We start from the raw sequence: 26,733 nt of genomic DNA on the forward strand, positions 1-26,733 counted from the left end.
TCCCCTTTAGCCACAGTCATCTCTCAGGAGAGGGCCATCAACACATGCTTCTGACAATATTAATAAATATTTGGTGTTCTTTGTTTTTTGTCTTCTAATCCTGCTTCTGCCTCCTGAGTGCTGGGATTGCAGGCACATTCCACCACTCCGTGCTTGACATCATGGTTCTGTGCAGTGCTGCACAACAGATGGGGGAGCCGTATCCATCCGTCTCTTCACAAGACTGAAAGAGGGGACGGGGAGAAACCGTCACAGTTGCCATACATGTGGGGAAAGTGAGGCTCAGAGATTACTGAGCTGTGGTCCTGAGGTGCACATGTGCGGTCCTGGCTTTTCTGGCTTCTCATCTGAAGCGGCTCTCCTTCTTTGTGGTGCCCATTGTGAAGACGTTTCCTTCAGGCTAGATATGTCTTGAATTACAGTCACTGTGACCAGCCCCGTCAGATTTCACACAATTGTGCCTGTTAGCATGCCCTCCTGTGAGGAGGTACAGCACTAAGAAGGCTCAGGGGGCCCTTCCCCTCCAGGGATACGTAAGTGGTTAGTAACTGTTGGTGGGAGACTGGTGGTGTAGTGGCCCATTTAAGGAACCCCCAACATTCATAAGTCACCAAGCTAGATTCGGTAGTGTCTTTTTCTTTGGCCCTTCACTGTCCTCTCTGTCTGATGTGAATAGAGTCCCCAGACAGCAGGGCTGTGTAGGGACTCAGCTGCCACCAGGATATGGTGCTGCTATACCTGTAGTCCCAGCTGTTGTAGTGGTTAATGCGGAATCAGAAAATGGAGGCCAAGGTGGGCAGCATATCAAGTTAGTCTTGTCAGTCTCCCTGCCTGGTCCCCGATATTACCTTTCAAAAGATATAAAAAGTAAACATAAAACAGGGTAGGAGGCGTGCTCAGCGGTAGAACACAAGGCCCCTTGTTCAATCCCAGTGCTAACGATAAACACAGCACACAACAGCTGATACACAGAACACAGAGATCCACACAGGGCAGGGAGCCTGGGGCTGCTTCCTAGACACGACCTGAGCTGGGGTCCTGGAGGGCGGCAGGTTGGGACCAAGCAAAGGGGATTATGTGTACACTCTGTGAGTCAAAACCAATCACTAGTCAGACTTCACGATGCTATAATTAACCTTCGGGCTTTGGTGTGGAGTTAGAATACTGGAGGTGGGACCTGGGGCATCGTGTGGGCAAGGCATATGCTCTCCTGTGTTCCCACTCTGGGCATTTTAAACTTAACAGTTTGCCAAGATTTAATTCGCACACGGTAAGATCTTTCCCTCTTATAGTGTGTATACATTTATACATCTATAGAGTGGCTTGTACGCCTACAGAACTGTGCAACCATCCTTGCTAATGTTAGCTCGCTTTCCTCACCCTAAAAGAACCCCCACACCTGTTGGCCATCACCCCCTCATCCCAGGCAGCGGCTTTCTGTCTCCGTGGATTGCTCTTTTTGGTCAGCTCACGTGCATGGATTCCTATGTACTTTTATGTTGTTTTTCACTTAGCATAATGTTTCAGGGTTCATTCATGTTGGAATATGTATAAGCACTCATTCCTTTCTTGGAGGAATAAATACTTCATTGTGTGAATACACATTGTGTGAATACTACATGATGTGCATACTACATGATGTGAATACTACATAGTGTGAACACATGCTGTGACTACTACATGGTGTGAATACATTTGTGTGAATACACATGGTGTGAATACACATTGTGTGAATACTATATGGTGTGAATAATACTATATGAAAACACATTTGATCCCTTCATCGGTTAGCTGACATTGGTGTTGTATCCAATGTTTTTCTGCTATGAATAATAATATATTGCTATTAACATTTCTGCACAATTTTTGTATGGGCAGTTTTCCATCCCCCCGATAGATGAGACAGAGAAATGTAGATATTATAGATTCAGATATATAGATGTCCCAATTTTACAATTTTTTTCAGCCACATATAAGGATTTTAATTTTCTAGTTTCATCATTTCCTACTAACATTTGTGCATCTACCTTTACTGTTCACTGTGTGGTCCAGGCTGGCTACATGCACACAATCTATCTGTCTCAGGAGAAAGAATGTCCTTTTCCTTCCATTTAATTATCCTGTCCTACTTCTCAAAAACTCAGTTAAGAAGCTAGGCAGTGGTGGCTCACACCTTTAGTCCCAGCACTTGGGAGGCAGAGACAGGCGGATCTCTGAGTTTGAAGTCAGCCTGGTCTACAGAGTGAGTTCCAAGACAGCTAGGGCTACACAGAGAAACCCTGTCTCAAAGAAAGCAAAAGACAAATAAAATAAAAACACAACTCAGTTGAGGGACTGGGGGAGGCAGAGACAAGAAGATCCCCGGGGCTTGCTGGCCAGCTAGTCTAGCCAAATCAGTGAGTACTAGGCTCAGTGAGAGATCCCGTCTCAAAACACAAGGTAGAGAGCAATTGAGAGACACACTAGCCATTGACCACAGACTGCTATACCTATGGCACACACACTAACGGGCACATTTACACGTACCACATGCAAATCAATGGAACAGATGGGTGTATTAGTACACACCTATTATCCTAGCGGTCAGGGCACAGAGGGAGCAGAATTGCTGTTAGTTGAAGCTGCGCTTTATTGCGAAACCAAAGGCTAACCATACGATAAATACAGTGTTGTAAAATGATATAATCTATAATACTTGTTTACAAGGAGCAACTGATAACCGGGGTTAGTTGGCAATATCGACCTGCACCTCCTTCGAATGGCATTTTATTAAAATAGCTTGTCAGGTTACATGGCATACTGACAACGAAAGGCAATAGAAATAAATATGACTTTCTTTCTGAGCTCCCAGTTCTATTTTTAGTGTGTATGAATGTTTGTGGCTGTGTCCCAAATGCATGCAGTGCCTACAGAGGCCAGAAGAGGGCATCAGACCCCCCCCAAGACAGAGTTACAGGCCAATGTGGGTGCTAGGAACTCAGGTCCTCTGAAAGAGTAGCGAGTGTTCTCAATCACCAAGCCATCTCTCCAGTTCCATGTCCGTCACGCTTGTATTGTGTTTTTTGGCTTTTTTGTTTGTTTGAGGAAGGGTCTCCCTATATAGGCCAGGATGGACCTGGAACTCATGTAGCCCAGGCTGACTGACTTCCAACTTTTGGTCCTCCTGCCTTGGTTTCCCAAGGGTAAGATTTCCACGAGTGACCCCACCAATGCTTGGTGTTGACCATATTTTTCGGGACTGTTTTCCCTCGGGTCTGTGATTAAGAGCAACTGGAAAAGGATTCAAAGGGTGAGAGACTGGCTGGACAATCAGGCCCCATCTGCAACAGGTGGGCCGGCTCTTCACCTACCGTGCCCTAATTAGATCTTCCTGCAGGATTGAGAGCTGGGGAGGGAGCCGACAGTGGAGAGAGAACCTAACCACTTCCCTCCCTCCTGGGGATATCTAAACGTCAAATTATACCACTCACACACTAGGGTATAGAAACATCCAGCCTGCAATACAGATGTAAGGTGTATTTTTCTTATGCTCCCTCTCCCTCATGAGCGGGGCCCTAAAAATAAGAAAGTTATTTTTAACTCTGACTTATCAGGATATTCAGGGTGGCGATGTCTGTATTACAGTCAGTTCCAAGTTGGTGGGGTTCGGTTCTTCATAGAACACTCTTGCAGGGACCGGGGGGCTTCCCGTCAGGAGTGCGAGCAGGAAGGCCAGCCACTCATCTCTGTGCTCCGTTCTTTGTACATGCTAAGCTCCGGGAAAGCCAGCAGACTGACCCGGGTCTCTAACGGCCCCTCCTCCGCAAAGTATGGCATAGAGGAAAGCTGGGTGTTCCAACAAGCTCTTACAATACCTTGTCACCTTGAGGGAGGAGGAGGGTGATGACTCTGAGTACCCAGGCTATCAGTAAGCAAGGCTGGATTGTTTTATCACAGTAGTTAGCCTTTGGTTTCATTGTTTTTCTGTAAGGCAGAGCTGTTCGTTCCTGAACTTAGTCCCTAACCCAAGAGTATAGACAATGTCACATTGCCACACAGCCAGGCCTGAGAATGAGCCAGTAGAAAAAGTACTGCCTGCTCTTCCACTGTTCTGGATGGGTACCCCAGAGCTCTTCAGAGACAAGTTTGGCCTCCAGCTCCACCCTGTCATCCTCTCTCCTTGCTTTCAGTTCTGTTTCTGACAGAAAAAGAAAAAAAGAAAAAACACCAGACGAGCTCATCGATACGAGCTAAGCCTCCTTGCTTACCCCTGCCTATCTACCCTCCTCCTTGGGATCCTCCTTGTGAACTTCATAGGTACCACCTTCAGAATCCCCTCTTACACCTCCACCAGCACAGCCTGCTTCCTCCACAAACACAACAGCTCGCGGATGGGAAAATACACACGTAACCCACAACCCTCAAATTCTGGGAGCCCAAGCAATGGTGCACCTAAGCTCTCACCAGGTGGCCCTGTGCTAGCCACCTTCCTCCTCTCTCTACCTCCACCAGCCCCCTAGGACCTCTTCTCTGGGACATGTCACCCAGGCCAGCACAATCTCTCTGAGTCTCCAGATCACATAACCTCCTGTATGAACTCTGTCACCACATCTGCCAAGGACAAGGGTCCCCACACCTCTTTGGGGGCACGGTCCTGGTGCTAAGAAGTTAGCCTCCACAGCCTCCTGGTGCCTCAAGAGGACACGATCCTACCTCCCCCAGGCTTGTCACTTTGAGGGACAGGTGGAGGAGACGAGGAAATGACTGGGAGTGTGGAGACCTGAGGTGACTTGAAGCCGATCTGTCTCAGGGGTAATTTCTCCATTTTTAAAAAGCAGGGGGGTTGCTGTAGTCTCTGAGGCATGTTCTAGCTCTCAAAGCTTGCAACTGCGAGGTTCTAGGGCTCTGTTGGGACAACGCATGATGGTTCTTGCGAGCTGAACAACCGACTGTCACCTGTGTACCCAAAGAGTAGGGCAGATGTGCCAGTGTTCGTGGCCTATTCTATGGCTCCCCCCTCGTAGAGCAGAATAGACCCTATTTCGAGGCATCCCAACAACCCACGCCCAAGGTGAACTGGCCGCTGGCATCTGCAGTACCTAGCCAAGGCGCCTGTCAGGACACCTAAGCTTCCTGCACCCACGCAGGCGACCCTTCCCTCCATAACCTGGCAACCTTAAGTCCATCCTGGTGGCACCAGCCAGCCACCCCCGCCCCCTTGTCACTCAAGAGCCCGGAAAGGCTTGGAGGGTTATGCCAAACCTCCTGGGCTCTGTGGCCTGAGAATAAGTGGTGGCGGCCAGAGGGCACGGTTGGGCCGCAGCACTGTTTGCAGCCGGCAGGACCCCTTTCTAGCTTCCTCAGCGAGAGCTCGACCTAACCTCATCCTTCCACCCAAGCTGTTCCCAAGCCCCTCAGGGCTACCCTTGCCCGGGGCGGGCGGGGAATCAGCGGGGCTCGCGCTGCCGGGGACTTTGGAGCTAGGAGGAAGCGCGGAGGGGCGGGGAGGTGGGGGTGTGTCGGGAGGCGGCGGTGACTGGGTTTTATAATCCGCAGGGCGGTCGCGGCGCGGGAGAAGGGGCAGCGCCGCACCGCGCGCACCGCGCCATGGGGGCCGCGTCCGGCCAGCGGGGGCGGTGGCCGTTGTCACCGCCGCTCTTGATGCTGTCGCTGCTGCTGCTGCTGCTGCTGCCGCCGTCGCCCGCCCCGGCGCTTGACCCTGGATTGCAGCCGGGCAACTTTTCCGCGGACGAGGCAGGGGCGCAGCTCTTCGCTGACAGCTATAACTCGAGTGCCGAGGTGGTGATGTTCCAGAGCACCGCAGCCAGCTGGGCGCACGACACCAACATCACGGAGGAGAATGCGCGGCTCCAGGTGGGTGCCCGGGCCCGGGCGGGGGCGGGGCGCAGCAGGGCGCAGCAGCCAATCACAGGCCTGCGGACAGTCGCCTGGGGAGGGCAGCAGGCGCCAGGGGCCCCCAGCCTCAGCCCTGAGCAGTGAGGTCCCTGATGGGACCCCTGCCGTAGGCCAGACCCTCCCACCCGCTCTGCGCATCAGACAGGCGATGATGCTCCTGTACGGGCTGGGCACGTGATCCATGCCAACACAGGAATGGTGTGGATGAAGCTGGCTCCTCCGAGGCCAAAATCCTCCTTGAGTGGCATCAAGGACTTGGGCAACGACTATCTGCATACAGGGTACTCGGCTTGGCTCCAGAGCCCTTGCCTTTGGCAGCTGCCTGGGCTCCTGTTGAGCTCTTTTCCAGGCCCTCCACTCACTGTCCCCCTACTCTGGCCCCAGTTTTCTCCCTCACTGTTCCCTTAAATCAGATTCCCACACTTTCTAACCAGAGGGCTCAGGAGGAGGGGGTGCAAGTTCATCTCCAGGACAGCATCTCTGAGGGAAGAAGGGGTCTGGCAGCCCTTAGCCTACGTCCGCTCTCTCGGTACTCTTCTACATGGCCTCTTCCTGAACTGGACTACTCTTTCCACCCTCCTGGTGACCACAGGAGGAAGCGGCCCTGATCAACCAGGAGTTTGCAGAGGTCTGGGGCAAGAAGGCCAAGGAGCTGTATGAGTCCATCTGGCAGAACTTCACTGACCAAAAGCTGCGAAGGATCATCGGATCCGTACAGACCCTAGGACCTGCCAACCTGCCCCTGACCCAGCGGCTGCAGGTAGGTCTGAGGGTGGAGGCAGAACTCGAGCGCCCCAAGTGCCTGTTATGGATGGGAAAGAAAAGGCAGATGGGAAGGGACCTTGGCTATCTGGAATCTGGGAAAACAGAGTGCTGTTCACAGGTTTTTCCCTCCAGACGCAGGATGTGACAAGTTACTTTTTACTGTGGTGTAGAAGGTTGTTAGAAGGTCAAATACAGGAGCTGGGGTGTAGCTGGATTATCAGACTGTAGTCTAGCATGTGTGAGGCCCTGGAGTTCAGAGTTCATACTCAGAATTGCATTGCACATACAAAGAGAGATTCTCTCTCTCTCTCTCTCTCTCTCTCTCTCTCTCTCTCTCTCTCTCTCTCTCTCTCTCTCTCTCTCCATTCAAATGGTTGGGAAGACAGACAGCGCCGAGGCCAGAGGATAGCAGGGGTTGGTGCCTGCTGTGAGCTGGGGACAGGCTTGCACTGGAAGGGGCATCAGCAGTATAACCTGGGTGGCCTTGTCTGAGTCACATCCTTTCTCCAAGCCACTTTCTCTCCCAGCCAAGGGGGGTGGGAAGATTAACTCCGGGCTAATATTTGGTCACTCATGTTTCCTCTACTCTGTCTTGGCAGTACAACTCTCTGCTAAGCAACATGAGCAGAATCTACTCCACCGGCAAGGTCTGCTTCCCCAACAAGACTGCCACCTGCTGGTCCCTGGACCCAGGTATGTCTCTGCTGGGGTTTTCTGGTCCTTCTGGGTCACCTCCAGGATGATGTTTGTCAATAATTCAAAGGCACTGGTACCCCATTGGGGCTGGAATGTGCAGTTGTACCCACACTTCTGCCCCACACCCCTGCTTCTCCCGGCAAACTCACTTTGGGGACCCTCTAGCACAGTGGTTCTCCCCCATGAGTTATGACCCTTTTGGGTCACAACTACCCTTTCACAGGGGTCACCTAAGACCATATTTACACAACACAGATATTGACACTGTGATTCACAGCAGTAGCACAATAACAGTTTAAAGTAGCGACAAAAAATGATTTTATGGCTGGGGGGAGGGGGTCCCCACAACATGAGGAGGTAGAACCACTGGGCTAGCCCACCCTCCACCACTGAGCCTTCTTCTGGCCACCTAGCTCTCCTTTTAGGGGTCCTTTCACCTTCTTCAAAAGCCTCCCACAAGTCCTGGTTCCTTTGGTGCTTCACCACAAGGTCAGCCATTCTATGCCATGAGCCATGGAGGCTATATCTATTCTAAATGTCCTTTCTGTGTCAACTGCCTTAGATATTTTCCTGGGAGCAGGGTCCTGCCTTGTGCTTTCTTTGGATAGATAGCCTCATCCCCCCCTAACCTATAGGCTGCACTTGGTCTGGGGAAACTGCGGTGTGAAAGTTGGTGGGAATGAAGACCAGTGCACACCTCTGGTTTCCTAACTGACCCTGCTCACCTCTCTCAGAGCTCACCAACATCCTGGCTTCCTCACGAAACTATGCCAAGGTGCTGTTTGCCTGGGAAGGCTGGCATGATGCTGTGGGTATCCCACTGAGGCCCCTCTATCAGGACTTTACTGCCCTCAGTAATGAAGCCTACAGACAAGATGGTGAGTCTGCATCTTTCTCTCCACCGACAGCCAGACACCTTTCCTAGCTTACAAGGCATTCTCGTCTGCTGTCCCTCCCAGCGAGCCCCAAGTCCCTGAGCTAGACAAAACAGCCAGTCTGGTGCTTCCAAGATCTCATAGCTAGTGGGAATGGTATGAAACCTGCAGCCAACAGACCTTGCTGTCCTGTCTGTCTTATTGTTGCCCCTGGCACTATCTGCTCCCGGCCCTAAACCTCTCTACCTCTTTGTGTCCCCGGACCTGTTTTTCTGCAGCCTAGAGTAGACCTTGATATGGTGAACCATACCTGTGATCTCGATATTTGAAAGGTTGGGGTAGGAGGATGAGGAGTTTCAGGCTAGCCTAAGCTATACAGCCTGTAATCCCAGAACTTAAGAGACTGAGGCAGTAAGATTGTGAGTTCAAGGCCACCTTGAGCAACAATCTCCCCATCCAGTGCTTGGAGTCAGGGAAATGGTAGAGACAAAGCTAGGATGTGGACAACCAAAGCTTTGGGCCTGACCTGCGTCCTGCTGCCTTGTTAGGCTTCTCAGACACAGGAGCCTACTGGCGCTCCTGGTATGAGTCCCCCTCCTTTGAAGAGAGTTTGGAGCATCTCTACCACCAAGTCGAGCCCCTCTACCTGAACCTCCATGCCTTTGTCCGTCGCGCACTGCACCGCCGCTATGGGGACAAATACATCAATCTCAGAGGTCCTATTCCCGCTCATCTGCTGGGTAAGAACCTGGACCTCGATACCCAGAGCAGCTCGGGTGCTGGAGGATGCCTAGAAGAGGGAAGGTGGATCACCCTCAGGGTGCCTCAGGCATGTCAAATGTCCTAACACTTGCTTCCTGATGCAGAAGCCCCCCCCCCCATGGCTTGATGTCCCCACCAGCCAGGAACCATGCTTTATAGAAGGGAGCACTGAGGTCTATTTAGGGTGTGCAAGAATTTAGAGCCAACAGAGAACTAGAACAGGGCAGGGCTAGGGGGTCAAGTCAATGACTTTGGCTGCAGGAGCAGGGTTGGTGGCAGCTTGCAGACACCATATCCGAGGACATGAGCCTATGTGCCTGGAAGCCCACGGCCCCTTGGTGAAGGATCCTGGCGTGATCAGAAAAGACTCCAGTAACCAGTCCTGTAAAGCCTACAGAGTGTCAGGGGACATGTCCTTTGGCCCAAGGGTATACAGGTGCTGACACCCACCCAGTGTAGCTTCTATGGGAAACAGGAATGGCTGGGCAGGAGGCCAAGCCATTCCACTTGTCTCTTCCATGTAGGAGACATGTGGGCGCAGAGCTGGGAGAACATTTACGACATGGTAGTGCCTTTCCCGGACAAACCCAACCTCGATGTCACCAGTACAATGGTACAGAAGGTGAGCTCTGGGAGTCAGGTCCCAGGTAGGACAATGAGACGAGTGAGGGGTCGTGGGACAGCCGTGAGGCCCCTTCCCTTTCCTGCAGCAGCCAACAGTGACCTAGAATCCCTGTCCACCATGGCAGGGTGAGCTGCTGTGGTCAGTAGCGCCCTAGGCTTTGGGAAGTGGGGCCACTGAGCCTTAGATACCTTTCCTGGGCCGGAGGCTGTCCTGGGCGGAGATCACTAGCCCTGAGCTGAAGGCAGTCAGTCAAAGGGCATGACTCCACGTGGCTGCCTCCTGACCCGTCCCCCTGCCTGCTGGCCAGGGCTGGAATGCCACGCACATGTTCCGGGTCGCAGAGGAATTCTTTACCTCGCTGGGGCTCTCCCCCATGCCTCCAGAGTTCTGGGCGGAGTCGATGCTGGAGAAACCAGCTGATGGACGGGAGGTGGTGTGCCATGCCTCTGCGTGGGACTTCTACAACAGGAAGGACTTCAGGTCAGACCTGGGAAGAGGACTATGCAGGGGCTCTAAGGAGGCGGCTGTGACACAGACTTGGCGCTGTATCGGGGGACTGGTCTATTCCAAGGGCATTGTCATCCCATTCGCTTGCTATCCCTGCAGCTTTGAGGAACCACCAGTTAGAATGGTGGTTGCCTTGGAATGGCTTGAGCGGTGGTAGGTCAGGGTAGGGTCAAAGGGTTGTTAGCGCCTGAAAACTTCTCACCACAGGAGAGAGTCCTCCTTGACACGGTGTTACTCCATGACCAGCCTCTCCCGCGCTCTGACCCCTGCCCTCAACGCCACCTTTATCCCGGCCCTCTCCATTCCAGGATTAAGCAGTGCACGCGGGTCACGATGGACCAGCTGTCCACAGTACACCACGAGATGGGCCACGTGCAGTACTATCTCCAGTACAAGGACCTGCACGTCTCTCTGCGTCGAGGTGCCAACCCTGGCTTCCACGAGGCCATCGGGGATGTACTCGCTCTCTCTGTCTCTACCCCAGCACATCTGCACAAAATTGGCCTGCTAGACCGTGTTGCCAATGACATAGGTATGGGGGAGTGGAGGGGACATCCACCTTGGCTCACTCAAATTTCCTACCACAGTGGATCTCTGCTGCTTCCCACTCTACCTTGTCCTTATTTGTAACTTGAGTCCCCAAAATACACACACCCTGAGCCCTGAGCTTAGCACTCACCCAGAGTCCTTGTCTAAGCTTAGAACTTGAGGTTCACCTCTATCTGCCCAGACTCGCCCCTCCTGCCAGATGGCCCTCCCCCAGGTCCACTCTGCCCTAGCTGAACTCTTTCCTTCCCCCTTTTCTTTCTTTCTGTTTCTGGACAGAAAGTGACATCAATTACTTGCTAAAGATGGCCCTAGAGAAAATTGCCTTCTTGCCCTTTGGTTACCTGGTGGACCAGTGGCGCTGGGGGGTCTTCAGTGGACGTACCCCACCCTCTCGCTACAACTACGACTGGTGGTATCTTCGGTGAGAAGAGGGTTAGGAAAAGTCTCGCCCAGGGAACCTCCTGCCTCTATCAGTCTTGTCCCTTCCTTTCTAACAAGGTCCGCCCTCCTTCCTTCCTGCTGAAACCTCGCCTTCTGGAAGCCCCTCCCCCTCCATTTTCCAGGCTGTGGGAGAGATGCTGGGGAAGGGGTGGGCTAGGGGTGGAACCCGTTATCTTTTCTGCAAATCTCAGGCAACCTGTACAGCCTAGGGCCTTAGGATTTAAACATCCTCTTCTTCCAGAACCAAGTATCAGGGGATCTGCCCACCAGTTGCTCGGAATGAAACCCATTTTGACGCTGGGGCCAAGTTTCACATCCCAAGCGTGACACCATACATCAGGTATCCGTGCTATACCCACCCCTGCTCTGTCCTCCTTCGGACCCAAGGGTTGAGTCCACATGGTCCTTCCTGGGCTGTGCTCCATGTGTGCCTTCTTCCCAACAGATAGCCCTTAGTCCAGCAGGACCTGCAGAACACTGGGTAGAGTCTGAGCAAGGGACTTTTGTTAGCTCCCCACATCCCTTCTAGCGCCCGTCTGTGCCCGCAGGTACTTTGTGAGTTTCGTGCTACAGTTCCAGTTCCATCAAGCGCTGTGCAAGGAGGCAGGCCACCAGGGTCCACTACACCAGTGTGACATCTACCAGTCCACCAAGGCAGGGGCCAAGCTCCAGTACGTGACAGAGATTGAGAACAAGATGGGGGGGGGAGCTGAGGGAAGAGGCTGGTGGGGGACATTTCTGCAGGTAGCTGCCTGATGTGGTTGGAACACTGAAAAGCCAGACTCTCGTGGAGTAACTCTTTCCTCTCCTCTACTCCTCTACCCTCCCTTCTTCCCTCCCTCCTCCCTCCCTCCCTTCCCCTCCTCCCTCTAGCCCCCTCCCCCCCCTGTCTCTTTCACATATCAAATATTTATTAAGCAGGCCTTCAGCTCCCATGGGCCAGGGAAATATCCCCACCAGTCTCACAGAGACCCCCAACCCCAGAGTTCTTTTGCTAATGAGGGGCAGATGGGCAATGGCACTGCAGTGGGCCCCACCCTGTATCCCCTTGCCCACAGTGGTCACTCTGTTTGGCAGACAGGTGCTGCAGGCTGGCTGCTCCAGGCCCTGGCAGGAGGTGCTGAAGGACCTGGTGGGTTCAGATGCGCTGGATGCCAGTGCGCTAATGGAGTACTTCCAACCAGTAAGCCAGTGGCTGCAGGAGCAGAATCAGCGGAATGGCGAGGTCCTAGGCTGGCCGGAGTATCAGTGGCGTCCACCGTTACCAGACAACTATCCAGAGGGAATTGGTAAAGCTCTGATTGAGAGTGGGCTGGGACCAAGTCCTGGCCTCTGGCCTCTGGGCCCAAGCCTCAGCTTCCTGGTCAGTTTGCTGCCAGCTGAGCCCCAGTGTCTTTTGCTTCAGTGCCAAGCCACCCCTGGGCTCATCATCAGGGCTCTACTGCAAAGATGGGTCTGTCTTTCTCCCAGGATCCTAGAGACGGTGTGGCCAAGCCTGAGGGCCCCTCAGGCTGCCTGGCACATTGCTCTATGAGGTCACACTGCAGGCTCGGCCCTTATTGGCCAGTGGTGGGGCCTGCAGGGCTCTGCTCTCCTGCGGCCATGGGCCAAGGATGGGCTACTCCAGGACTGCCCAGATTCCTCTTTCTGCTGCTCTGCTGTGGGCACCTCCTGCTGGTCCTGAGTCAGGTGGCCGCTGACCACGTGACAGCCAACCAGGGGATCACAAACCAGGCAACAACCAGAAGCCAGACAACTCACCAATCAACAATCAGCCAGACAATCCAGACCTCAAATGGGACTCCTGGAAGGGGGCAGGGCCATGAGGGGGCAAGGAGCCAGGGGCCAGCAGGAGGGAATTCCAATAAGACCACACCTTGTGGTAAGGAAGGCGAGGCCTGTCTGTTTTCCTCCTCACCTCCTACAGACCTAGAGACTGATGAAGCCAAGGCTAACAGGTTCGTGGAGGAGTATGACCGGACAGCCAAGGTGTTGTGGAACGAATACGCAGAGGCCAACTGGCATTATAACACCAACATTACCATAGAGGGCAGCAAGATCCTGGTAGGAACCACTTCCACCAACTCCAACATGAAGCATGTGCACACACACACACACACACACACACACACACACACACACACACACAGACACCCCACACACACGCAGCACCAAGCTGTCAAAATTGGTGAAAAGTCCGAACAGAGTATTTAAAACAATACTCCATCTCCAAGTTAGGGGGCTTAGACTCCACACCTGAGCGAATTTCTCTAGTTCGTCTCCACTCTCTAGTTTAGCGCTCTCAGACTGTAATCTTTTGTACTTCAGTGACCTGTTGTAAGTGACTTTAAGTGATGTTCAGTGTCACCCTTTAAAGGATCGACAGCCTGTTTGTCACCACTGGGGGATCATTTCCCTGTGCCTTGGCCCTTCCTTTGTGACAGTATACATTGTACCACAGAAAGCCAATTCTAGCCATGTGCTCCAACCATCAGGTGGTCATGTTGACTTAAGACCCACTATGAGGGGTTGGGATTTAGCTCAGCGGTAGAGCGCTTGCCTAGCGAGCGCAAGGCCCTGGGTTTGGTCCCCAGCTCCGGAAAAAAAAAAAGAAAAGAAAAGAAAAGGAAAGGAAAGAAGAGAAAAGAAAAGAAAAGAAAAGAAATGAAAAAAAAGACCCACTATGAGCTGCAACCCCTGTGTCCTTGGCACCTCAACTCCTCTTCCTGCACACAACCCTTGGCAGTTATGCATAAGCAGGGAAATTCTTCCCATTCCAAAGATGGGGGGGGGGCTTCTATCTAACAGCACACCGCCATCATCCTAATGACACTTAACTCAAGCTCCTTTCCCTACTCGCTAGACTGCACCTAACATATTAGCAGATGGTCCCGGTTGAAGTGGAGGGTGTTTGTCAGGGTGAAGATACCAGCCTAATGAAACAACATTCCTCACTACCACCTTTATAGACCCTCCTACACAGAGGTCATGCCACGTACCCTAAGCCTGTGACACCACCTCCTTTGTGCCCTCAGCTTCAGAAAAACAAGGAAGTGTCCAACCATACCTTGAAATATGGCACCTGGGCCAAGACATTTGACGTGAGCAACTTCCAGAACTCTACCATCAAGCGGATCATAAAGAAGGTTCAGAACGTGGACCGGGCAGTGCTGCCTCCCAACGAGTTAGAAGAGGTATGTGGCCGTGCAGAGCAGAGAGTGGAGACCTCTGGGAACTGAACCACATCCTGGGTCTGGTCCACGTTGCTTTCTTGATTTGTAGGTCTTAATATGGGTCACGTCTTCATGTCTTTTGTAATTCCCATAAATGTAACACTTTGGGGGCCCATGCTCCCATGGGTCCCACCCATGGTACCTGGCACCAGAACAAAACAGAGGGGTGGGCTTCTCACTACCTTTTTCTTCCTCTTACAGTACAACCAGATCCTGCTAGACATGGAGACGACTTACAGTGTAGCCAATGTTTGCTACACAAATGGCACTTGTCTGTCACTGGAGCCTGGTAAGAGCACCCCCTGGATGGAAGAGAGATGGGGTGGGGGGCTGGCTGGTAGGATGAGCATGCTGTCAAGGGAAGGGTTTCCCGAACTTGTTTCCACCGGTAGAACTGCTCTGCGGCCACCAAGAAACAGAACCCCATCCAAATTTCTCTAATCCTCTGCTTCTCTAGGGCTGTCCCACCTGCCCGGAACGCCTCTGCCCTCTTTTTCCTTCTGCACACACCTTGGAGCAGTAGACTCAGCCTATGTTTCAGAGGCTCAGACTCCAAAAAGACCTTCTAGTCTTAAGTCTCCACCTTCGCTGACTTCCTTAGAACCTCTCCCTCACTGAGGGAGATTGCTGAAAAGGAAATCGGAGGGAATGAATCATACGAGAGTCCCACAGCCCTAGAAAACACCAAATTAGAACTTCTGTTCCTAGCTGATACTGTTCCACATCATCCCTCCCTCTCCTGAACTCTTTCCGCTACTGAACCTTTCCGCAGCAAACCGGTTATGAACTGGCTCATCACCCCCTCTCTCCTGATATTTATTTCTCCTCATCCTGTGTCCCCTTTGCCAAGGTTCACTCTGACCCCACCAATACCCACACAGATTCTCGCAGCCCACTGTTTCCAGGGTCGGTGAGCTAAAGTCATAAGCGTTCTTTGCAAGGAATTTTTACTGGAAGGTGTTTCCTCCAGGCTCCACCCCAGCTCCCATATCAAAACAAATAGAAAGGGAAATGGAAAATAAACAGGAGGAGGAAAGAGTCCCAGGGCAGGGTTGGCTCTATAGGTGGTGGGTGTGGCTACACACACAGAGGGAGATCAGACCTGTCTGTGCTTCTGTGCACATGCACGGGTGTACATGGGCATGTAAGAATGCCTGGGATGTGTGTCCATGCCTGGGTGTATATTTCTTACTATGGATATTTTTTTTTCTTTTTTCTTTTTTTCGAAGCTGGGGACTGAACCCAGGGCCTTGTGCTTGCTAGGCAAGCGCTCTACCACTGAGCTAAATCCCCAACCCCACTATGGATATTTAAAAAAAAAAATTGGATGGCATTTGGTATCCCTGCCATACAGTTTTTTGATCTAGGACTAGGCCATCTGGTCACAGACATGGTAATTAAAAGGTCCGGGAAGACCAGTGACTCATAAGAAAGCAGACACGGAATTCTGAAAGCAAATCTTTTTCAAAGAAAGCTAATTAAGTGTTCCTTTTTCTGTGACAAGTATAGATGACACAGAATGTTCCAGTATAGAGACCCTGAGCACAAGTTCAACAGTGAGGGCTTGGGCCACATTGGATCTTCAAAGCCTTCTCCATGTAGGCCAAGGACAAGGCAGGAGGGGAAGGCACCTGTTTCAAGATAGACGCCTGCAGTCTTATGTGACCCTCACCCCAGCCCGAGAGCTGGATGCCACCTGTGTGTTCTTACTAAGGTTTCTCAGGCAGAGTGGCTTTCATAGGACATAAACCCAGGGTCTCCTCCTTGCTGGGGGCAGCTCAGGTAGTTCTTGCCCCCACATAATCCTTACAGCTACTGTTTTATTAGTCTCAGCCCAACAACAATTTGCAAAGGACACTGGGGGTGTCCTAGAGCAATGAGAAGGCACAGCCCCTTCCTCAGGGGCAGGGCTCTCCCGTTCCAATCCCACATCCCTGGGAGGGCTATGGCTACTTCCTTGTTTATAGATAAGAAAAGAGATAGGCCTATGGGAAGAGAGAGAACTTGAACTCAGGCCTGTGAAACGCCACAAACCGTTTCTCCCAGGGAAGGGGAATTCATGAGAGAACGTTTTGATTCTGCCCTGGCCCGGCCACGTCCCACATGTATACATAAGTGTGCCATTAAGACACTCATAAAAGAAGAACAAGGCTAGCCCTTTTGAAGTGTCTGAGGTTGTGTATGTACAGCATGTCACCTCTGGTGGGAGCCCTAGGAGCTCATCAAGGCCACTGACTCCCATCTCTCCCCTCTCGCCTTTTCCAAGTTCTCTACCAACTCTGGAATCCTAGGACAGAGTTCCCTTGTAAACAGTTGAGCAGTGAGCCAAGAACTGAGGCTCAAACCTTCCGACCCCTTTCTTCCAGATCTGACAAATATAATGGCCACGTCCCGGAAATACGAAGAATTGCTTTGGGTGTGGAAGAGCTGGCGAGACAAGGTGGGGAGAGCCATCCTTCCCTTTTTCCCAAAGTACGTGGACTTCTCCAACAAGATCGCCAAGCTCAACGGTGAGTTACCAGTGCTGGTACCTCTGGCTGGCTGCTCCCCAGCACCTCAAACTCCTCAGAAGTCCTCTGGGATCCTCAGGCTAGGGACAAGTAGGGACCTAGAGGTGTCAGGGATATATTGGGTGAGTGACGGTTGTTGGGAGAGCTTGGCTGTGTCTCCTGTGCAGGCTACTCTGATGCAGGGGATTCCTGGAGATCCTCATATGAGTCCGATGACTTGGAGCAAGACCTGGAAAAACTATACCAGGAGCTGCAGCCGCTCTACCTGAACCTGCATGCCTATGTGCGCCGCTCCCTGCACCGCCATTATGGGTCTGAGTACATCAACCTGGATGGTCCCATTCCTGCCCACCTGCTAGGTAAGGACATCGGTCCAGCTTCAAGAGGGTGGACAATGGATGATAAAGGAACAAGATAGTGCTGGCCACAGGGCAGAGATCAAGCCAGAATAGTGACAGAACTTGAAGCTCTGAAGGATCATGGCCAAGGCTGGAGTGGAGAGGGGTCAGGATATCTTCTCATCCATCTTTCATGTTACATATGTTGTTTGTGGTGCTGAGGATTGAACCCATGGCCTTATATGTGGCAAGCAATTGCTTTAACACCGAGCCACTCTCCCCAGCTTTCCCGGTGCCGTGCCCTCCACAGAATTATGTTGTATAAGCCTTTTACCATCGTTTAAGGTAAAGACCATATTACCCATCATGCCCTGCGATAACAAGATCCGGGAGTCTTGGACTGGGGCTTGGGGAGGTTTCATAGGAGCCTTGAAAGATATCAGGTTTTGGTATGGGGTGAAAGGTCTGGGTCAAAATGTGACAACAAAGAGCCTTCTGGGGCTTTAAATATTAAAATAACCCTGAATGCATGAAGGAGAAACACAGTAAGAGAGGAGGAGAACTAGGGAAAATCAGAGGCCACCAGTGTTCTGCCCCCACTGGGTCATCACTTTCCTGGTGTTATTGTGAACAGTGAAGCCAGAGAGAGCACATTTAGAGGTCATTTGGAAGAACCCCCCACCCCCTGTGGGTCTGATTCTCAGTCACTTGGAGAATTGCTGCATCCCAAGATCCCAGCCCTGCTCCATCTCTCTTTGCGGTAAACATCAACTCAGTGACCAAGAATGTGGAGACCAGGAGAGAAGCAGAGCACTCCAGGTGGCCAGGGATCCAGGCTTGGGCTGAGAATTTCATCTCCAGTGAGGAGAGGAAAAGAACGTCTTTAGTATACTCCCCCCTCCAACATTCCCATGCTCTTCTCATCTCTCCACCACTCTCCCTCGGTCCTGAATCTATGGACGTTTGAACTCCCCACTCATTCTGAATGACCCACTCCTCTCCAATCATGGAGAGCTGGGCTCTTAAACTGGCACTGAACCCTGGGCCATGAGCCGTTCCCAGAGGAGATGGTTGAGTCCTGTCAGAGTAACTGATGGCCTACATAAGACAATTTCAGAGAATACAGAGGGGACACTGTAATGGTAGCTGGTCATAATTGGTCACGCATGTGGCCTGCTGGCATTTAAAACCAATCTCATCCCTTAGGAGTTATGAACCCCTGTTGAGATTATGTAACTCTCTCCAGACCCAAGGTCCCCTGCTACACGGTACCAGGGAGCAGACAGGATTACAAGTTATTACATGCCATGTGCTCTGGGTTGGCACTTTGGAAGTGGCAGTCATGAGCACTGGTGCTCCGGGGACTACAGGTTTCCCTTGTGGAGGATCCCTTCACTGCTCATGAGTAGTGAAGGCTAACAAGGGTTTTACCTGCAACCAATATTGGAAGTGACCTTGTGGGCTGCTGGTAGAAAACATGCACATCAAATACCAGCACAGTCTGCAAACAGTTGGTGCTCAAGCGATATGAACTTGATTGGCAGGATTGGGATCTGGCCCCTCTTCCTGCAGGATCTCTCCGAGCCTCAACAATAACATTTCCTCTCTACCGTCTCTTTCCCACTCGCCTCCAGGGAACATGTGGGCACAGACTTGGTCCAACATCTATGACTTGGTGGCACCCTTCCCTTCCGCCCCCAGTATAGATGCCACGGAGGCCATGATAAAGCAGGTCAGTAAAGCTAAAACTGCCCTCTGTGGACCTCCTGAGGGAACAAGGGAAGGCAGGCCCAGGTGGGAGGGCAGATACTCTCTCCCTCTAGTATAGCTCTCTCACATCCTCTCTCCTGTCACAATTGTATCTGTCAATCAGAGACCCCGGTTTGCCAAGAACTCTCTCTGCTTGCAGGGATGGACACCCAGAAGGATATTTAAGGAAGCTGACAATTTTTTTACCTCCCTGGGGCTGTTACCTGTGCCCCCTGAGTTCTGGAACAAGTCAATGTTAGAGAAGCCAACCGATGGGAGGGAGGTGGTGTGCCATGCCTCAGCCTGGGACTTCTACAACGGCAAGGACTTCAGGTCTGGCTGGCTGGAACTAGGACCCTTATCCTAAGCCAGGGGAAAGGGTATGGCTCTATGGCTATCCCCTCAACTGGAGTGAACAAGGTAGATGGTGGGGGGTGGCAGTTTGGGATGAAGTTAAGAATCCCAAGTCAAGGAGTTGGGTCCAGTTCCAGTCATGTGAATCAGGTAAGAAATGAGAGTCAGAAATTCTGGCCAGCTCTGTCAGTGGTCGCTTGGATGCTTAAGGCCACGGACATGATGTAAGCTCGGTGTATGCTGCAAAACCTCCTTTACATATTGCTGGCCCTTCCTGTATGTAGTTATATTGTTGGTACACAGGGAGGCACACTAGCGCTTGAGTGCCTGACACTGAACCCACTCTTGCCAATGACAAACAAGGCATTGTCCTTAGAAAGACGGGATTAATTACCTGCAGCTGTCTAACAGACTGCCCACAAAATCTAGCGGCATAAAATGGCCAGCTGATCCTCAAAGATCCATGTGCTGTGTGAGAGGCGTTCACTGCAGGAGGGGATCAGAGTTCAAGCAGTGCGCGGTGAAAGTGTCCTTACTCCACAGACATCTCAGAGTATTTAAAAACTTAATTAATTGGACCAGCAAGTTGTCTCAGGAAATGCAGGTGCTTGCTCTCGCCTCTGAGGACCTGAGTCTAATCCTCCAAATCCCCATGGTGGAGGGAGAGAATGGAAGTTTCAAAAATGCTGTCCTTTGATGACCACAGACATACCATGGCAGGCATACACACGCATAAGTAGATAAACTCTTAAAACTTTAATTGGCACTGGGGGAAGTGGCTCCTAGAGCTTTGTGAATGCTGACCCTAGACACAGCTGGGGTCATTTTAACAGCTCATCTTGGGCCATTTGACCAGAGTCTAGTATTGACTCTTGGCTGGGTTTTTCAGGTTCCTCCCACATGTAGTGCCTAGGTTGGAACGTTCAAGGTGACCTGGTTAGGGTGTCTGGCTAATGTGGCTGGAGCAGCTTGGGGGTTGATCGGGCAGATGTATTAAAGCCGAAGCAGCCAGGTTTTTCGGTGGCTAAATTTAAAATTGGCACAGAGTCCTGTCTGCCGTGGGTGTCTCCTACCTCCAGCATCCTGTTTAGACAGAGTCTCACTATATAACCTAGGCTGACACTGACTCAGGATCCTCCTGCCTGAGGCTCCCAAGTTCTGGGATCACAGGTATCTTTGTCTTTAACCTTACACGTCTACCACACTCTACTGGCTACAGAAAGCCCCCCAAGGACAACTCAGATTCAAAGGAACAGGGGAAGACTACGGGTTGAGGCAGAGAAGAAGTACGCATATAAGACAAGTGGATACAAAGTGGGGTTCGTGGGGTTGGGGAGTGCTGCCTGGCCTTGGACCCTCCCTCCGAAGGCATTAGGGCTTGGAGCTTTAAGGTCCCAGGTACATTGACAAGGGGATCAGAAAGCGTGGAGTAGGGGCAAGTATGAGAATTCCTGTGGGAATTCTTCTCTATGGGGAGTCAGAGACGAAGGTAGGTACACTCCACCCTCAGTGGGTCAAGGATGTTGGGAAGCTCCTCCTCCCTCTCCCCATAAGAAAGAACTCTGAGGGGCTGGAGAAGTGGCTCAGTGGTTAAGAGCACTGACTGCTCTTCCAGAGGTCCTGAGTTCAAATCCCAGCAACCACATGGTGGCTCACAACCATCTATAATGGGATCTGATGCCCTCTTCTGGTGTGTCTGAAGACAGCTACTGTGTACTTATATATAATAAATAAATCTTAAAAAAAAAAGAAAGAAAAAAGAAAGAAAGAACTCTGAGGTGAGCTTGCACTGAGAAACTCCACTTAGATCCCAGGCAGACGTGCCTCTCAATGGAAGTGGCTTGTAGAAGAGAGAGATCAACACAGGGAGGCAGAGCCTTCTGCCTTGGACAGTTCTGCAACTGCCATTCAGCCCTGGCCATAAGCATTCTTCAAGCGAATCTACTCAGTAGTCCTGAATTAAATGAGATGCAGAGTGCCACAGCCCTTATGTTCCCCCGGAAGCCCCATCCCAGGAAGATAAAGTCCGTGGAAAAACATTGTTCATACATTCTACAATGTACGGAATTCATGTCTTTGGCCCATAGAGTGGGTCAAAAAGCAATAGACAGGGTGGATTGGAGCTACTCAGGGAGACAAGGGACAGAGGGATGGCTACAATGACCTTTAGAAACTTCTGGGCCTCAGGCTACCTCACGCTCCTTGCATAAACGGGGAGCATGTCTGCTTCCTATAATGCATGCACCGTGGTCCCTTTGCGCCTCTGCTATTCTAACACCCCTTTCCCCAATCCCTGTTCCTAGGATCAAGCAATGTACCTCTGTGAACATGGAGGAATTGGTGATAGCCCACCACGAAATGGGCCACATCCAGTATTTCATGCAGTACAAAGACTTGCCTGTGACCTTTCGGGAGGGCGCCAACCCCGGTTTTCATGAGGCTATTGGAGATGTTTTGGCTCTGTCTGTGTCTACACCCAAGCATCTACACAGTCTCAACCTGCTCAGCAGTGAGGGCAGTGGCTACGGTGAGAGGACAGAGACCTGGTTGGCCAGGATGGGAATCCAGATGGGGTAACATCCTTCGGAGGTGGGAAAGAGGAAGAGTTTGTAGACCCCCTTGCGCCCCCCCCACATGAAGATCTGAGATAGACCATTAGGAAGGGAAGAGGGCCCAGCAGAATGAGCCTGAGAGGAAATCACACAGGTCATCCTAAGAAGGGTGAAAGATTCAGCACCTTCACCCCCTTCCCCCAACTGGACCTGAGCTGATTGATAGTCCCCCAGTAAGAGGCAGACGTGAACCTGAGGTCACGTTCTTTCTGTCTTTCCCTCGACAGAGCATGACATCAACTTTCTAATGAAGATGGCCCTTGACAAGATCGCCTTCATCCCCTTCAGCTACCTCATTGACCAGTGGCGCTGGAGGGTCTTTGACGGAAGCATCACCAAGGAGAACTACAACCAGGAGTGGTGGAGTCTCAGGTTCTAGAACACTCTGATGGGGTGTGGATTAGAAGGGATATCTGAATTGTCTTCATGCTCTTTGAGTGTCTACAGATGAGCCAGTGAGGTGTATGTGTGGACACACACTAGTGAGAGGGGTCCCCTGAGGTGGGTGTTCACAGGAGCACAGCATGTAGGAGTAGAGGACATTTTATTGGCGGGACCGTTCTTCAAGTAAAACAACGCCACCACCTCTCAACTTGGTTCTCCCTAAACTCACCCTCATCTTCCTCCTTAACAGACTGAAGTACCAGGGTCTCTGCCCTCCAGTGCCTAGATCCCAAGGTGACTTTGACCCAGGGTCCAAGTTCCACGTTCCTGCGAATGTGCCATACATCAGGTAAGACTGAAGGGAGAAGAGGGCGCTGTGAAGGGTGGTCTCCTCGGGTCCATGTTGGAACTTTCATAACTGGACAACTCCATGCTGGAGCTGCCCCATCAGACCTGCAGGAACTGGCTCATGACACATGGTGCCTGGATCCACTCACCCACTACCAAGGCTGTTTCTTTAAATATTCCTGGGGTAACCCGAGTTTTCATGTCAACTAAACAGTTAAAACCAGAAACCTCACCAGAAGATTGGCCACTGGTCTAGATGGGATTTCTGTCTCAAAACAGGTTTTAGTTTGTAGCCCAAGCTGGCCTGGAATGAGCTATGTATGTAGTTCACGCCAGGCAGACCTTCAATTTACAGCAGTCCTCCTATCTTAACCTAGCCTGACCACTGCACCAACCAGTGACAGGGCAGTTGCCACATGGCTGGATACCGACTTGGGCCCTGTTGATTGATTAGTTTTGAGACAAGATCCCTTTGTGTGCCCTCTGCTGTAATTGAACAAACTTCCTGCAATACATAGTGAGTTACATCTGAAATATCCCGTAGACTGCAATCCAGGACGGAAGGCCTTGCTTACGTAGGAGGCTGGGTGGTTAGCGACAGTTTACGGGTCTCCCCAGTCTAACCTTGATCTCAACACAAGGGCTGATGACTCAGCCACCTCTCTGAGCAGACCATGCTGGGGACTTGGTGGCTGTGGTCCTCCATTTTGTGAATTATTCTCTTAAGTGGATTGTGTCAGCGAACTGGCCTGTGCGTCATTAGGCCATAGCATAAGGTGGCCAAGGCAGTTCCTTCCCTTCCTCATGTTCTCAGGGGGGGGGGGTGGGGCAGGGGGACGCTTACTCAGGGTGAGGAAGGATGGGTGTGGGACCCAGAGTTGTGAGTAGGCAGATCTCAGGATAGAGTCCCTGGTACCCAGGTTACCTGGGAGCAAGGCACGGAGGACAGAGAAGACCTCTCAAGAAGGCTAAGCGTCTTACAGCCTTTAGTAATCTCTGGAAGCCAAGGGGAGGCAGGCCCTGATAGGGACTAAAATGAGTGCATAGTAGGATGGATAAGTCTGGGACCTGGGAAGAAAGGTAGCACTTACTCTCCAAGGTTGCTGGGACCCATCAGCCTTGACCTAGACGTGCCCTAGTGAGGACCTTTAGGGACCGGTCTCCGGTGAGGCCACCACCACTTACCAGATTTCCTAAGGTCCCAGCACTCACCCTTGCCTTGAGGTGGACCCTATGACAGTGTCCCAGCTTAGCACAATTATTTAGACAGGTGTGAACAAAGGAGACTTGGCTGTCTAGAAAAACACATCCCACTGGCCCTGCAGCCTGCGTGAGCATTGAGGAAATGCCAGGGGAGCAGTTAGCAAACGGCTTATATGCCGAGGACTCAAAGGAAGGAGCCTGTTCCGCTACTCAGAACGTTTAAAACCAGAGTTGGTGTGGTTGCCCAGGCTTGACTGGCAGATTCCCACCAGGAAATTCCTGCTACTTCAAATAAGACTATTTCCTGCTGCCTAATCTACTGAGAAGGCCCTACCACGTCTACGGGTTCTCACCCAGCAATCCCTAGTCTGCCGAGGCTTTGATGGGCTCTTTCATTAACCTCCTCGTGCCTGCTCTTTGGGTCCCCTTGGAGCAGTTCTGCAGGCAGCCTGTGGGTGGGTGGCACCCATGCAGGCATAGCTGGGAAGAGCTCAGATGCCACAGAAGGCAATGGTGACATCCTGACTGAATCCAGGGTCTCCTGGGACTGTCAGAGGGGCTGGGTCTTCTTGGCATGAACAAGCCCCTCCATCACCACCCCCATTCTACCTTTCCTCTAGTCTAGGCACTTCCCCCATGCAGCCTGTCACCTCCTCCCTCCACTCCAGGTACTTTATCAGCTTCATCATCCAGTTCCAGTTCCACGAGGCACTATGTCGCGCAGCCGGGCACACCGGCCCCCTGTACAAGTGTGATATCTACCAATCCAAGGAAGCAGGGAAGCTGCTGGCGTGAGTGCCCTTGAACCTCTGACCCTTTGGCCCTGAGAAACCACTAACGCTATTCCAGGAGCACTGAGAACAGCCAGGAGGAGCCTGTGTCACCCTTGACGTGTTACCTCCAGGAGGTCACTGCAGTCCCTGGGGCTCCCCTTCTCCACCCCTGCCTCAGACCTACCCATGTTTTCCCAACCCTCAAAGGATGTCTAGGCTGGGAAAACGGGTTTGGAGAAAGTGTGTCAGGCTAAGTAGGAGAATCCAGGTCCTCTTTACTCAGTTTCCCTTTCTCTGATGCTTCCCCCCCAGAGATGCCATGAAGTTGGGCTACAGTAAGCAGTGGCCAGAAGCCATGAAGATAATCACAGGCCAACCTAACATGTCAGCCTCTGCCATTATGAATTACTTCAAGCCACTGACTGAATGGCTCGTCACAGAGAACAGGAGACATGGAGAGACACTGGGCTGGCCGGAGTACACCTGGACACCAAACACGGGTACTACCACCCACCCCGCCTCCAATCCCAGGCCCAGCTCCCAGAGCTCATATAGGGCTGAGCCCCATTCCCAGTCCAGACAGACTCCAGTCTGATCTCAGAGCAAGAACAGGGACGAGAGAACACAAGACCCCAGCCCACCTGTCGCCCTGCCCACCACCCTGTCTCCTTGCTTCCTCGCTCAGCTCGTGCAGAAGGCTCCCTCCCAGAGTCCAGTCGCGTCAACTTCCTGGGTATGTACCTGGAACCACAGCAGGCCCGTGTGGGCCAGTGGGTGCTGCTCTTCCTAGGCGTCGCCCTGCTGGTGGCCACCGTGGGTCTCGCCCACCGACTCTACAACATCCATAACCATCACAGCCTCCGCCGGCCCCACCGTGGGCCCCAGTTTGGGTCCGAGGTGGAGCTCAGACACTCCTGAGGTGACCCTGCCGTCAAGGCCAACAGAGGAGTGTCCCATTAAAAAAAAATTAGATGGGGGACATGGTGTTTGAGTGGAACATACCCAAGCTGGGCCTTCTTCCTTTGCTGTTCCCATCCACTCTGCCCCCCAGCCCAGCCCCCATTCTCTAGATACCCAGCATCTAACCTGGAATTCCCTGCCCGGTCTCTGTGAATACAATTAAAGGTCCTCCCCAACACCTGAGTCTGTGTCCCTTGTGGGAAGCCAGGGACAGGACCGGCTGCTTGCCTTTCTGTCTAACAGTCCAGCAGGACCCTTACCTGATTACCTTCTCAGTCTTTCTCCAAGCTCTGGACCCTATCCCCAGCAACCTTTCCCACCAGCCTTCCTGAGAGACCAGGAGAGGTGGCGTGTGTCCTGCCTACCCATGCACCTGCCAGGGAGGAACCTAGGAAACAGGGGAAGGAAGCAGGTACCATGGGCTGCCTCCTGCTTTACATGCAGATTCACTATGGATGGTTCATTCTGTTCCACAGTGATCTCTGTGTGAATGGATGTCTCAGGGGGAAGGCCCTGGATGCCCTTCCCTGCTACAGGGAGAGGGCCCTGGAAGGGTCTGACTCACAGAGCATCCCAGAGCCCAGCTGGTTCCTAAGTAGACAGGCTGGGTTCCACACAGGTTGTGCCCAGGGAAAGAGCATTAATCAGTGCCCGCACAGTGGGTTCACTGTTACAGCCCACCTCCTCATCCCAGAACACGTCCCCTCAGCCTAAGCCATCCTTTGGAAGGCCTACATGGATTTTGGGGGCGTCACTTGAAGTAACTTTTTGTCTACATATTTATGTAGTAAATTTGGAAAATCTGAATAAAAAGTCCATGATAGCAACATCAAGAAATATAAGCATTGTTGGCACTTTGGTATCATCCAGCCTTTTTATTTTATTTAATTTTATTTTTCTCCACATACGATATAAACGAGGTACCACTATATTCTCTGTATCTTTTTTCCTTTGACATAAATGCATCTATTTTAAAAAAATATTTAATTACCAAACCTAGCTCATGGCCAAATGGAAAATGGTCCAATTTCTGGGGCAGACTCTTGCCTTCCAGTCACATCCCATCTCTGTTAGGACCCTCAGCCCAAATTATCTCTAGGCTTTGCATATCTGTCTGTCTGTCTCTGTCTCTGTGTATGTGATGTGTCTGTGTA

The 26,733-nt window shown here is 51.8% G+C and overlaps 1 protein-coding gene across 2 annotated transcripts; it reads left to right on the plus strand.

The window, feature by feature from the left end:
- The first annotated feature begins 5,563 nt into the window (after positions 1-5,563).
- On the plus strand, positions 5,564-25,757 carry Ace (angiotensin I converting enzyme). 2 transcript variants are annotated; one of them, NM_012544.1, is given in 25 exon segments: positions 5,564-5,853; positions 6,488-6,655; positions 7,260-7,353; positions 8,091-8,234; positions 8,780-8,971; positions 9,518-9,615; positions 9,926-10,098; positions 10,434-10,657; positions 10,951-11,095; positions 11,357-11,455; positions 11,664-11,786; positions 12,193-12,404; positions 13,043-13,179; positions 14,151-14,309; positions 14,550-14,637; positions 16,715-16,858; positions 17,026-17,217; positions 18,831-18,928; positions 19,106-19,278; positions 21,603-21,826; positions 22,139-22,283; positions 22,546-22,644; positions 24,515-24,637; positions 24,932-25,119; positions 25,305-25,714. In NM_012544.1, coding segments are annotated over 25 exon segments (3,942 nt in total). In that variant the 5' UTR covers positions 5,564-5,586; the 3' UTR covers positions 25,538-25,714.
- The last annotated feature ends 976 nt before the right edge of the window (positions 25,758-26,733 follow it).

The sequence above is a fragment of the Rattus norvegicus genome, chromosome 10 (assembly GCF_021556685.1).
Source record: "Rattus norvegicus strain SHRSP/BbbUtx chromosome 10, alternate assembly SHRSP_T2T, whole genome shotgun sequence".
Lineage (NCBI taxonomy): Eukaryota > Metazoa > Chordata > Mammalia > Rodentia > Muridae > Rattus > Rattus norvegicus.

What these genes read in the sequence shown, in the direction of transcription:
- Ace (XM_087569683.1), top strand. Translation starts at nt 7,281, where the DNA reads ATGAGCAGAATCTACTCCACCGGCAAGGTCTGCTTCCCCAACAAGACT. An exon ending in CATTCCTGCCCACCTGCTAG is followed by an intron (nt 17,218 to 18,830) that starts GTAAGGACATCG and finishes ACTCGCCTCCAG; the next exon opens with GGAACATGTGGGCACAGACT. An exon ending in TACAACGGCAAGGACTTCAG is followed by an intron (nt 19,279 to 21,602) that starts GTCTGGCTGGCT and finishes CCCTGTTCCTAG; the next exon opens with GATCAAGCAATGTACCTCTG.